This window comes from Poecilia mexicana, unplaced genomic scaffold, assembly GCF_051168715.1.
Source record: "Poecilia mexicana isolate PSO_F unplaced genomic scaffold, ASM5116871v1 scaffold_4, whole genome shotgun sequence".
Classification (NCBI taxonomy): Eukaryota; Metazoa; Chordata; class Actinopteri; order Cyprinodontiformes; family Poeciliidae; genus Poecilia; species Poecilia mexicana.
Genome location: NW_028263373.1, coordinates 3419610 through 3432954, shown reverse-complemented (window position 1 = coordinate 3432954; position 13345 = coordinate 3419610). Strand labels below are relative to the sequence as shown.

Sequence of the window (13345 nt, the reverse complement as noted above, 5' to 3'; positions counted from 1 at the left end):
GCTAACCAGTCTGTCCCAGCTGTCACTGCTAGCCAGCTAACAGCTAACCAGTCTGTCCTAGCTGTCACTGCTAGCCAGCTAACAGCTAACCAGTCTGTCCTAGCTGTCACTGCTAGCCAGCTAACAGCTAACCAGTCTGTCCTAGCTGTCACTGCTAGCCAGATAACAGCTAACCAGTATGTCCCAGCTGTCACTGCTAGCCAGCTAACAGCTAACCAGTCTGTCCCAGCTGTCACTGCTAGCCAGCTAACAGCTAACCAGTCTGTCCCAGCTGTCACTGCTAGCCAGCTAACAGCTAACCAGTCTGTCCCAGCTGTCACTGCTAGCCAGCTAACAGCTAACCAGTCTGTCCCAGCTGTCACTGCTAGCCAGCTAACAGCTAACCAGTATGTCCCAGCTGTCACTGCTAGCCAGCTAACAGCTAACCAGACTGTCCCAGCTGTCACTGCTAGCCAGCTAACAGCTAACCAGTATGTCCCAGCTGTCACTGCTAGCCAGCTAACAGCTAACCAGTCTGTCCCAGCTGTCACTGCTAGCCAGCTAACCAGTCTGTCCCAGCTGTCACTGCTAGCCAGCTAACAGCTAACCAGTATGTCCCAGCTGTCACTGCTAGCCAGCTAACAGCTAACCAGTCTGTCCCAGCTGTCACTGCTAGCAGCTAACAGCTAACCAGTATGTCCCAGCTGTCACTGCTAGCCAGCTAACAGCTAACCAGTCTGTCCCAGCTGTCACTGCTAGCCAGCTAACAGCTAACCAGTATGTCCCAGCTGTCACTGCTAGCCAGCTAACAGCTAACCAGTCTGTCCCAGCTGTCACTGCTAGCCAGCTAACAGCTAACCAGTATGTCCCAGCTGTCACTGCTAGCCAGCTAACAGCTAACTAGTTAGGAAGGAGCATTCAAAACCTTTGACCTTTAGTTGAAATGATGCCTTTAATTCCAGTCTGCAGTGCAGACCAGAGAAAACTAAAGAGAATGCAATGTTGTGTAAATCCATTTCTAGTCTAAAGACGAGCCGGCAGCTTGTCTTGAGGAAATAAAGGTGCAGAAGTGAATCAGACCGTAACATGCGCAGTCCGCTGCAGAACCAATGCGGATGAATTAAACTGAACTCTTCCTGCGGTTTCAATAAAAGGAGCCTTCTTTGTTCACATTAGCCTCCCGCACCCAGAAGGAGAGGGGCAGACGTAACATCTGTCCGTTTCAGAGAAGCAAAACCTTGCATAAAATAAAAAATCATCATAAAAACGCAAACCCAGCCCCAGATCGGTTTGGATCAACTGACTGATGAACCAGCGCAGGTTCCTCTGCAGATGCGACCAGGAGGAATTGGTGAGGCTGAGTTCAGACTGTAGCGGAGAAGTGGAGTCGTTTCATTTCATTTATTATAAGTTATTGGGGCCTCAGTCAGTGGTTTGTGTCACGACGTAGGAGAAAAGGTTGGATGCTTTCATCTGTATGTGTGATGGGATCTGGATTCAGGTTCAACTAGTGAATATTATCTAAACCGCATAAAAATGCAGCTCAATGTTAATATGATTATAATTTGATGGGTAAAAATAGCAGATGGCGGATTTTTTATGCTGTCCGTCAAAATGACGGAGAACAAAAAAGTCCAGCGCGACCTCTGCCTTAAAGAACAAACATCAGAAATAGATCGACTCCCTGATTTGGCTTGTAAAAAGAAAAACCAGTTATAAGGATTTCATCAGGAGCTTAGGAACAATATAAAATATATAAAAATAAGTTAACATCAGTGCTGAGAAAGCAAAACAGAATTATGAAAAAACACAGCAGTGATATTAAGGGTAGTTGGAATATAACTAATAGTATTAAAAATAATAGAGATTTCTCAATATGCATTAAATAGAACAAAACCACAGTGGAAAACAAAGAGCATATTGTTGAAGCCTTCAGTCAGTATTTTGTTAATATTTAGTAAACGAGTTCCAAAGGTTAGATGGAAACACAATTATACATTTAATATTAATGATATTCATGTTCCTGAGACGTAGTTAAGAAATGAAGAGATTGTAACAATGTTAATATCATGAAAAAGATTATTTATGATATTATTAAACCTCTCACCTTTATCTGTAACAGATCATTTTAACTGGAACTTTTCTGACAAAATGAAACCAGCAAAAGTTTTTCCATTAAACTGGAGACCAGGCTGCAGGCCGTCGTCATGGCAACCGCGGTTTACCGAAATATTGGACAAAATTCAGAAAAACTTTTTAATAAATAAACTGAATGAGCCGATCGACATCTAGTTTACAGATCTAGAGCTTATAGATCTAGAGGCTTATAGATCTAGAGCTTATAGATCTAGTGTTTATAGATCTAGAGCTTATAGATCTAGTGTTTATAGATCTAGAGCTTATAGATGTAGTGTTTATAGATCTAGAGCTTATAGATCTAGAGCTTATAGATCTAGTGTTTATAGATCTAGCGTTTATAGATCTAGAGGCTTATAGATCTAGAGCTTATAGATCTAGCGTTTATAGATCTAGAGCTTATAGATCTAGTGTTTATAGATCTAGAGCTTATAGATCTAGTGTTTATAGATCTAGCGTTTATAGATCTAGAGGCTTATAGTTTATAGATCTAGAGGCTTACAGATCTAGAGCTTATAGATCTAGAGGCTTATAGATCTAGTGTTTATAGATCTAGAGCTTATAGATCTAGAGCTTATAGATCTAGAGCTGATAGATCTAGAGGCTTATAGATCTAGTGTTTATTGATCTAGTGTTTATAGATCTAGAGGCTTATAGATCTAGTGTTTATAGATCTAGAGCTTATAGATCTAGAGGCTTATAGATCTAGAGCTTATAGATCTAGAGGCTTATAGATGTAGTGTTTATAGATCTAGAGCTTATAGATGTAGTGTTTATAGATCTAGAGCTTATAGATCTAGTGTTTATAGATATAGAGCTTATAGATGTAGTGTTTATAGATCTAGAGCTTATAGATGTAGTGTTTATAGATCTAGAGCTTATAGATCTAGAGCTTATAGATGTAGTGTTTATAGATCTAGAGCTTATAGATCTAGTGTTTATAGATCTAGAGCTTATAGATCTAGAGGCTTGTTAATGTTTGGAGATCCAGTTTGAGTTCAACCGAAACTGGATGATGGTTTCAAATGTTTTCCTGTTTTGGTAAATTATGGGTTTGTTTGTTATTTGTTTTGGTTCCTGTCCTTAATCTTTACAATTTACCAAAATAAAGTGAGAGTTGATTAGGAGCAGAGACCCGAATGCTGGTTCTGGTGCTGATCCGACCAGGTCAGTCCTGAACCTCCTTAAAACCAGCAGAACTTAAGCGCCTCCTCAGAACCGGTTCTGATGAAGACCGATGGTACTGGACCCGCTGTGGCGAAACTCTGACCTCATTTATTCATCTGCAACATCCAACCTCCTTCCCCCAGCAACATAACGTGGTTCTGATCCGGGTTCTGTGTCTCCCACCTGAGTGAAGGACTTCAGAGCCGGCACGGTCGGGTCCTTCTTCACCCAGCTGCTGCTGTCTGTGTAGAACAGACGACCTGCATCCATCAGTCTGAAAGGAGAGATGGCGCCATGGTGAACAGGCCCGGATGAGTCCGAACTGATGGACTGGACTCTGACCGGGCTCTGGTTCCGTACCCAGGCTGGAGTGGGCTGAAGCAGGACTGCGTGATGATGTAGGTCAGCTCAGAGTCTGGATTTTCTCTGTCAGTGAAGTGAAGCTGAGACTGCGAGACGTGAACCACCTCAGTCTCCCTGACGACCAGAGACCGGACGGTACCGGGAGCCTCTACCGGGAGCAGGTCCTTCACCGGAAACACGTGGACCACCACCGTCTGCAGACAGAGGACAGGACACCTGAGAGGAAACCTGAGAGGACAGGAAACCTGAGAGGACAGGACACCTGAGAGGACAGGACACCTGAGAGGACAGGAAACCTGAGAGGAAACCTGAGAGGACAGGACACCTGAGAGGACAGGAAACCTGAGAGGACAGGACACCTGAGAGGAAACCTGAGAGGACAGGAAACCTGAGAGGACAGGACACCTGACAGGAAACCTGAGAGGACAGGAAACCTGAGAGGACAGGACACCTGAGAGGACAGGAAACCTGAGAGGAAACCTGAGAGGACAGGACACCTGAGAGGACAGGAAACCTGAGAGGACAGGAAACCTGACAGGAAACCTGAGAGGACAGGAAACCTGAGAGGACAGGACACCTGACAGGAAACCTGAGAGGACAGGACACCTGACAGGAAACCTGAGAGGACAGGACACCTGAGAGGAAACCTGAGAGGACAGGAAACCTGAGAGGACAGGACACCTGAGAGGACAGGAAACCTGAGAGGACAGGACACCTGAGAGGACAGGACACCTGAGAGGACAGGAAACCTGAGAGGACAGGACACCTGAGAGGAAACCTGAGAGGACAGGACACCTGACAGGAAACCTGAGAGGACAGGACACCTGAGAGGAAACCTGAGAGGACAGGAAACCTGAGAGGACAGGACACCTGAGAGGACAGGAAACCTGAGAGGAAACCTGAGAGGACAGGACACCTGAGAGGACAGGACACCTGAGAGGACAGGAAACCTGAGAGGACAGGACACCTGACAGGAAACCTGAGAGGACAGGACACCTGAGAGGACAGGAAACCTGAGAGGACAGGACACCTGACAGGACACCTGAGAGGACAGGAAACCTGAGAGGACAGGACACCTGACAGGAAACCTGAGAGGACAGGACACCTGAGAGGACAGGAAACCTGAGAGGACAGGACACCTGACAGGACACCTGAGAGGACAGGAAACCTGAGAGGACAGGAAACCTGAGAGGAAACCCCAGAGGCAGTCAGACTCACGTATGTCTGCGACAGATTGGGTGGCTGGTGGCTGTCGGAGAGCAAGATGTCAAAGGAGTCCTCAAAGGTCTCGTCTCCTGAGTGCTGGTAGTAGATCTGCCCCTGAATCAGGTCTCTTTGCAGGAAGCTGTCCACAGGGACACCTGCAGGAAAGAAACCAGAGTCGCCTGAACAAACTGCAGGACATGAAGCTGGACGGTTTCTCTAAACCAGTGGATTCCAGGCCTAAGGACGTACTACGCCACAGCTTTTAGATGCATCCCTTCTCTAACACACCTGGACCAAATGAATGTCTTGCTACCTGGCCTTTGCATAGCTGACTGACTGCTGGAGAAGGATTCATCCATTTGACTCAGGTGTGTCGGAGCAGGGATGCATCTAAAAGCTACAGCATGGTGCATCTCGAGGACCGGACTTCCCCACACCTGATCTAAGAGGCTGGAAGACTTTGAGTCTACAGATGCTCCCACCTGGTAGAGTGAGGGTAGTCCCTCTACCTCAGTCAGGTTCACCTCAGTCTCACCTGTCTGGAGGGTGGAGCTCTTCCTGAGCAGCCGGCCTGCGCGAGGGGCGCTCACCATCTGGTACAGGATGAGGTCGTCGCTGGAGTCCATGTCGGTGGCCAGCAGCAGAAACTCTTGCAGCCGCACGGCGCCGCCCTCCGGCACCTCCACCGCCACATTGTTGATGAGGAAGGGCGGGGAGTCGTCCTTTGGCAGGATGTTTATGGGGAACTTGTGGCGGATGCTGTGATGGCCGTCGCTGATGCGGAAGATGATGTGGTCACGGGTGGAGTCACTGTCGGAGTGATGGTAGACGACCACGCCCTCCTTCAGGTCCTGCACCTGGAACATGAAGGCCTTCACACCTGGCAGCAGAAATCACATGATCAGAGTCAGCTTTGGTTTGAGCAGAGCAGGATGGGATCGTTCAGGTGGCGGGCGGGGCTTCAGGTGGCGGGCGGGGCTTCAGGTGGCGGGGCGGGGCTTCAGGTGGCGGGCGGGGCTTCAGGTGGCGGTGCGGGGCTTCAGGTGGCGGGGCGGGGCTTCAGGTGGCGGTGCGGGGCTTCAGGTGGCGGGGCGGGGCTTCAGGTGGCGGGGCGGGGCTTCAGGTGGCGGGGCGGGGCTTCAGGTGGCGGGGCGGGGCTTCAGCAGTCACCAGCATCCAGGAGATCTACCAACTTCTGTTTCAAAGTTCAATATCTTTTTCCTTTTCCCAGTGACCCGGCTCACCTGGTTCATCCTGGTTTATGGCAACTATTATTATTATTACTATTACGACCACTACTAATGCTACTTTAAATACCATAACTATTACTTAGAGTAATAGTATTATTACTACTATCATTACCGTGGTCACCGTGCTCCAAGTTACTATGCAAATTGGATTTAAATGTCATAAAGATGACATTTTTTGTTGTGCTATTACATTTATAAATGGTATTGTCTCTCAGGTTTCTTTGAATCACTGTAATTAATTTCAGAGAGCTGGTTGATTAGCTTGTCAGGTGAGCTCAGTTAAAGGAAATCTGCTGAAGGATGTTCCACATTATTAATCAGCCTCAGGTTTCAGGTAATATTGGAAAGAGAAAGGATCTCTGCTGAAAATCATCTGGTAGTGCAGTGCCATATGAAAAGTATGAAAACATTAGATATGTGACGAAAACTGAAGCGCTATCATCGTACTGTGAAGAGATTTGTGGCTGATTCAGAACAAAGATGGGTTTGTGCAGATAAAGGCATGAGGAAGTTTCTGTTGGACAAATTCATCGGATTAACAGAGCAGCTGTTAAAATGTCCTTACAAAGCAGCAAACAGTAATTTGAAGCTGCTGGTGGAACCTCAAGGCGTCGGGTCCTCCAGAGGTTTGCGGTGCATGAACTCACTGTTCGGCCTCCTCTAACCAGGCTCACAGGCAGAAACGGTGGCAGTGGGCCCAGCCGATCATGAAGATTCATTTTCAGACAGACTTGTTCACTGATGGCTGCTGTGCAACCCTGGATGGTCCAGATGGACGCAGTAGTGGATGGTGGTGGACGGCCTCCACGTCCCAACACGGCTGTGACGTCAGCAAGGAGGTGGTGGAGTCATGCTGTGGGCCGGAATCATGGGGAGAGAGCTGGTCGGCCCCTTTAGGGCCCCTGAAGGTGTGAAAATGACCTGAGCAAAGCACCTGGACTTTCTGACTGATCACTTTCTTTCATGGTTCAAAAAGAAGAGCCGGACCTTCAGTAGCAAAATCATCTTCATGCATGACAAAGAAAGCTGCAAGGAATACCTCTGTGCCATTGGCTGCTATGGGCATAAAACTCATGGTGCGGACCCCATCCTCCTCTGACCTCTGACCTATTGAGAGCCTCTGGAGTTTCCTCCAGCAGAAGATCTGAGGGTTCAGACCAAGATGCAGTTCAGATCAATCAGCGGCTCTGGAAGGTTTTCTGACATCCTGCAGAGAAATTAAAGCAGAAACGATCCACAAACTCACAAGTTCAGTGGAAGCAGGAATCGATCAGCTGATGTAAAGAAGGTCCTACGTTAACGTGCAACTGTCTGTTAGGGTGTTTTACTTTGAAATGGCTTTGATTTCACTACCTGTGACCACTTAATGCTGAACTTTCAGAGAATGACCGTTTGCACTTTATAATCCATAAAATGGTTAGAAAATCTGCTGTGCATAATAATTGGGAACAGTTTCAGTTTTTTATTTGTGAAAGAAATACTGTTCTCTTTGGAGGTTTGTTCAGTAAAATTAGATTTATACTTTAATAGTTCATGACTTGAACATTATACTGACCATCATTTGCATCGACCATGAAGGAAAATCTGAGAAAATATCAGTTGCATAATAATTTGGAACATGGTGTATTATTATTATTGCTATTGCTTCCAGAAACTGCATCTGCTGAAGGTTTTCATTCATTTCTGCTTTTCATGTAAGAGCTCTATAAAAGCTCAAAGCTGATTGGCCGGTTTTTTCACCTCTTTGAGTGTTTGACCCTCCTGGCCCCTCGTTGCCCTCCAGAGTCAGCTACCCTCCTGCGGTGGGAGCAAAAAGTATTCAGCCCCTTGGATGTTTTTACCCAGAATGCCCTGCGCTGTAGTCCACTTCCTGCTTTTGGAGCGGTCTCTGGTCCACTTGCCGTTCACAGATGCATTCAAACTAAACCAGGGATCACTTCAACCAAACACAGACCAAGGTTTGGAGGACCAGAGGTCAGAGGTCGATTGGCGTTCACACCTCACCAACTGAACCGGATTTCCAAGCAGACAGGCTGGAGTCGGATCGAAGCGGACTGACCAGGAGTGAACGATGCACTCTGAGTCTTCCTGCTGTCACAGCAGCCAGGAATCCTGATGAACCAGTGAAGGCATTCATGCCTTGTTGATATGAGCACATATGGCGGCGCGTGTAGACGCTGCGGCTCGGAGCTCCCGTGTTTTCGTTTTTTTTTTAGCCTGTTTTTATTGATGTTTTCGCTCAACACACTACTGGAAGCCGTTACAACTTACAGCAGATTAGAACTGTGGGACATAGGAAGACAGTTTGGACTTCACACACCCACCAAGCTGGACTTTATTCCTCCAGAGCTGCTACGAACACCTGGGACTTTGATCATTCCCCCCATGCTGCTAAGGCGACGGAGGAGGCAGCGCAAACAAAAGAGGGGTAAGAGAGCCGGCGTGCGGGCTAGGCTACAAGCTAGCCCTCATAAACCGGCCCTCCCCAGCCTCTTCCTCGCCAATGCAAGGTCCCTCGTCAACAAAATCGACGAGATGCGACTCCGGATTACTTCTCGCCGGATGGACAGCTGTGTGACCATTGTCACAGAGACCTGGCTGGAGGATAACATCCCGGACGCAGCGGTGGAGATAACGGGGCGCGCTCTGTTCCGGGCGGATCGGACTGCAGCTTCGGGTAAGGGCAGAGGCGGAGGTTTGGCATTGTATGTACACAATGCCTGGTGTACAGCCACACACTCTGTCGGAACATTCTGCTCTCCTGACTTGGAATATCTGGCGGTGAAATGCAGACCCTTCAAGTTGGTGAGAGAACTCTCGTCCATTGTGATCGTGGCCGTCTACATACCACCGAGGGCTAATGCTAAGCTAGCATTAGAGGAGCTGTACTGCCTGATCAGCGTGCAGATGAACTCCAACCCGGAGGCGGCCGTGATTGTGGCGGGGGACTTTAATCACGTGGAACTGAAGGCTGTGTTTCCAAAATTCCACAAATCCATAAACTTTCCCACCAGAGACAATAACATTTTGGACCAGGTCTACTGCAATATCCCCGGAGCCTACAAGGCTGTAGCAGCTCCACATCTGGGCATGTCTGACCACATCTCAGTGGAGCTGATTCCTGTCTACAAGCCTCTGGCCTGCAGAACTAAGCCGACCATCAGAATAGTTCAGGTCTGGACTGAGGAGGCCTCCTCTGCACTTCAGAACTGCTTTGAGCATACAGACTGGAGTGTGTTCAGGGACGGTGCAGATTTGGAGGAATACACATCGTCCGTTCTGTCCTACGTTCAGTTCTGCACCGACACTGTCCTCCCTGTTAAGACCATAAAAGTGTTTCCAAACCAGAAACCATGGCTGGACAGCACAGTACGGGCCCTGCTGAAAGCCCGGGATGCTGCCTACAGGTCTGGAGACAGGTTGGCTTATAGCAGGGCCCGGTCGGAACTGAAAAGAGGTATTAAGCAGGCCAAGCTCCAGTATAAACAGCAGATTGAGGAATATTTCATCAACAACAACCCCCGAAGCATGTGGAGAGGCATTAGAACCATGACAGACTACAAACACAGCACTCAGCTAACCAGCTGCGACCCCACCCTGCCTGACACCTTAAACAGTTTCTTTGCCCGCTTTGACACGGCGGGCAGCAGAGAAGCCGTACATCTACCCCAACTGGAAGAGCAGCACCAGCCCCTCGTCTTACAGAAGCATCAGGTGACGTCCACCCTGAGGAGGATCAACACTCACAAAGCTCCAGGACCGGACAAGGTGTCAGGCCAGACGCTGAAAACCTGCGCCGACCAGCTGGCAGGAGTGTTTCTGGACATTTTCAATCTGTCCCTGCAGCTCGCCATGGTTCCTGAGTGCCTTAAGTCTTCCACCATCATCCCTGTACCGAAGAAGAGGTCCATCACCAGCCTGAACGATTACCGGCCCGTCGCCCTGACCCCGGTGATCATGAAGTGCTTTGAGAGGATTCTTCTGAGGTACATCAGAGACTTCATCCCCACAAACCTGGACAGCCTTCAGTTCGCCTACAGAGCGAACCGGTCAACAGAGGATGCTGTCTCCATCACTCTGCACACAGCCCTGACCCATCTGCAGCATCCCAACACCTACGTCAGGATGCTATTTGTAGACTTCAGCTCAGCATTTAACACCGTCATTCCAGACAAGCTGGTGCTGAAGCTACTTGAGGTGGGGCTGCCCGCTTCACTATGCCACTGGATCAGAGACTTCCTCACCAACAGGCATCAGGTGGTGAGAATAAGTGGCTCAACATCGTCCCCACTGGTCCTCAACACAGGCACGCCGCAGGGCTGTGTGCTCAGCCCAGCTCTCTTCACCCTGTTTACACACGACTGCGTGGCCATCCACCCCACCAACACAGTCGTGAAGTACGCGGACGACACAACAGTAGTGGGTCTCATTTCAGACAACAACGAGACCCACTACAGAGAGGAGATTCTGCAGCTCACTCAGTGGTGTTCAGCCAACAACTTGGTGCTGAACACAGGGAAGACCAAGGAGGTCATTGTGGATTACAGAAGGTCCAGGAGGTCGGCTCACACTCCCCTTCTCATAGATGGAGAAGTGGTGGAACGTGTGGACAACATCAAGTTCCTGGGCCTCCACATCACGTCTGACTTCTCCTGGAACACAAACACCTCCCACCTGGTGAAGAAAACACAACAAAGGCTCTTCTTCCTCAGGAAACTGAGACGGGCTGGACTTTCCTCACGGCTGCTCGTGAACTTTTACAGGGCGATGATCGAGAGCATCCTCTGCCTCAACATGACTGTGTGGTATGGTAGCTGCACAGCACTGGAGAGGAAACAACTGACACGGGTGGTGAGAACAGCACAAGGCATTGTGGGATGCCCCCTCCCAGACCTGGACTCCATTTACACAGACCGGGTCAAGAAGAGAGCTGGATCCATAGCGATGGATTCCAGCCACCCGGGTCACAGACTGTTTGTGCCGCTGCCATCAGGCAAGCGGTACAGGAATATACGGACTACAACAAATAGACTGAGAAACAGTTTCTTCCCCACAGCCGTCAGAGCCATTACTCCCTGCCGTCCCCCCCTCCCACACATATCATAATCTCGCAGTCACACATACATATTCCTCCCCCCCCCTTTCCCCCCCCACACAGCCATATTGTTCTGCACTTTGCACTGTCACACTATCTGTACTTTGCCATAATTGGACCTGCTGCTACTTCTTTGGCATGGTTGAGTGCCTTTAGTTAATTTAGTTGTATATATTGTTATTATTATTATTTTGTGTTTGCTTATTTATACTGTATATATTTGACCTTTTGCACGGGAGCTGCAATGGAAATTTCGTTGAATTCTGTTCAGTGACAATAAATGCTATCTATCTATCTATCTATCTATTGGACCTTCCAGAACCAGAACCAGGCAATTACAACACTCGGCTGATGTCTGTCCAGTCGTGGGATGACCAGCACCAGTTGGCTGGACCTCTGCTGAGTTAGGTCAGTCCCTTTAAAGGGGGTGAATATTTATGCAACCACTTATTTAATGTTACATTTTTTTCATTATTTGGTAGAAATCAGTTTTCATTTCGACATTAAACTGGGGCCTTGTCATCTTTTAAAATAAAACCCCACATGTTGTTGATCCTGATTAGTTTATAAAATAAGACACCCAGAGGGGTGGATGCTTTTTACAGACACTGGTTGGAGCCACTTCTGCAGCAGTTGATGAGTTCTGCTGAGGTGCTGCTGCAGTGAAACCCGATTGGGTCGACTCTCCGTCTCCTGCTGCTCTCAACATGAGAAACTTGTTTGTCCTACATGAAGGAAGCGTCTCCATCTGTCAGACGCCACCGGCCAACATGGACCGCTTCCAGTCACAACTCCACACTTTGATTCAATTACCGTCCCGGCGCCGCCCAACTGGACCGCGCCTTTAGGTTGGCGCCTGAAGGCATCCGAGCGCAGAACTGGGCCAACGCGTGGCGTCCTTCCCGAGGACGGGGACTTCCTGCCGAGGACGGGGACTTCCTGCCGAGGACGGGGACTTCCTGCCGAGGACGGGGACTTCCTGCCGAGGACGGGGACTTCCTGCCGAGGACGGGGACTTCCTGCCGAGGACGGGGACTTCCTGCCGAGGACGGGGACTTCCTGCCGAGGACGGGGACTTCCTGCCGAGGACGGGGACTTCCTGCCGAGGACGGGGACTTCCTGCCGTCCTCTGCCAGGCGGACAGAAGGCCAAGGTCAGCAGACAGCTTGAGGGACGCGCTGGCCCAGCCCGGACCTCGTTAGCGAGAGTACCGGGGGGAAGCGGGTCCACCAGACGCAGACTGCTCAGTAATTGGGCCCAAAGGTGGTTCTGGGCAGCCGGCCCAATTCGGCAGAGATGGGCCGCAGAGACCGCGAGGCAGGCAGCCGGCCATTTGACCGGAGGCGCTGACTGGACCGCCTGGCGACCGGGCTGGACCAGGGATCTGTGGGTTGGTCTGCTCCTCAGAGACCCAACATCTTCTGCAGCTCCAGTAGAACCACCAGAACCCTGGCTTCCAGCGCTGGGTAGCAGAGGAAGAGGATTCTGCCGGATCCCGCAGAACCGTCCGGGTTCTACATCCCAATCTGGGCCAGACTTTGTTTTATCTCCGGCCTCCAGCAGAACCGGAACTGGTTCTGTGTGTCTGGGCTGACAGCTCTCCTCCTCCTCTCCCCCAGCAGCATATGTCTCGTCTCCCTGCATGTGTTTCCTAATCAGGTGTAAAATCAGCCAAGGCCACTTTGCCCACAGCGACCTCTGACCCCGCCCTGCCAGCCCGCTGCCGCCGTTCGGATGGAGAGGCAGATTGGAGGCCCTGATGGCTGTCATGGCGCCGTGCACATGGAGCAGATGCACCTCATGCACACACACACACACAGAGGCAGAAACACACACACACACACACGTTTGTTTTGCTATCTTTGTGGGGACTTTCCATTGACTTCCATTCATTTCTACTAATTTCTACAACCTAAACCTGACCTTTACCCTTTTCCTAACCCTAACCATCACATACCTAACCCTAACCCTAACCAAAACTCAATTCATACTTTAGCCCTAACTCTGACCCCTGACCCAAAAACAGGGTTTCCCCTCGTGGGGACCAGGCTCCGGTCCCCACGAGGAGCGATTGGTCCCCACAACGTAGCATATGTCAGGAAAATCGTCCCCACAAGGTATTACAAACAAACGCACACACAGACAGAAA

At 49.5% G+C, this 13345-nt stretch overlaps 1 protein-coding gene across 1 annotated transcript in view; it reads right to left on the bottom strand.

The window, feature by feature from the left end:
* Positions 1-13345, bottom strand: part of frem1b (Fras1 related extracellular matrix 1b) — a 49362-nt gene that overhangs the window by 32354 nt on the left and 3663 nt on the right. The window contains exons 9-12 of the mRNA XM_088004808.1: positions 5387-5731; positions 4864-5006; positions 3643-3839; positions 3466-3556 (exon numbers count right to left, since the gene is read on the bottom strand). Coding sequence (XP_087860934.1) covers positions 3466-3556; positions 3643-3839; positions 4864-5006; positions 5387-5731 — 776 coding nt within the window. The remainder of the gene's footprint in view (positions 1-3465; positions 3557-3642; positions 3840-4863; positions 5007-5386; positions 5732-13345) is intronic.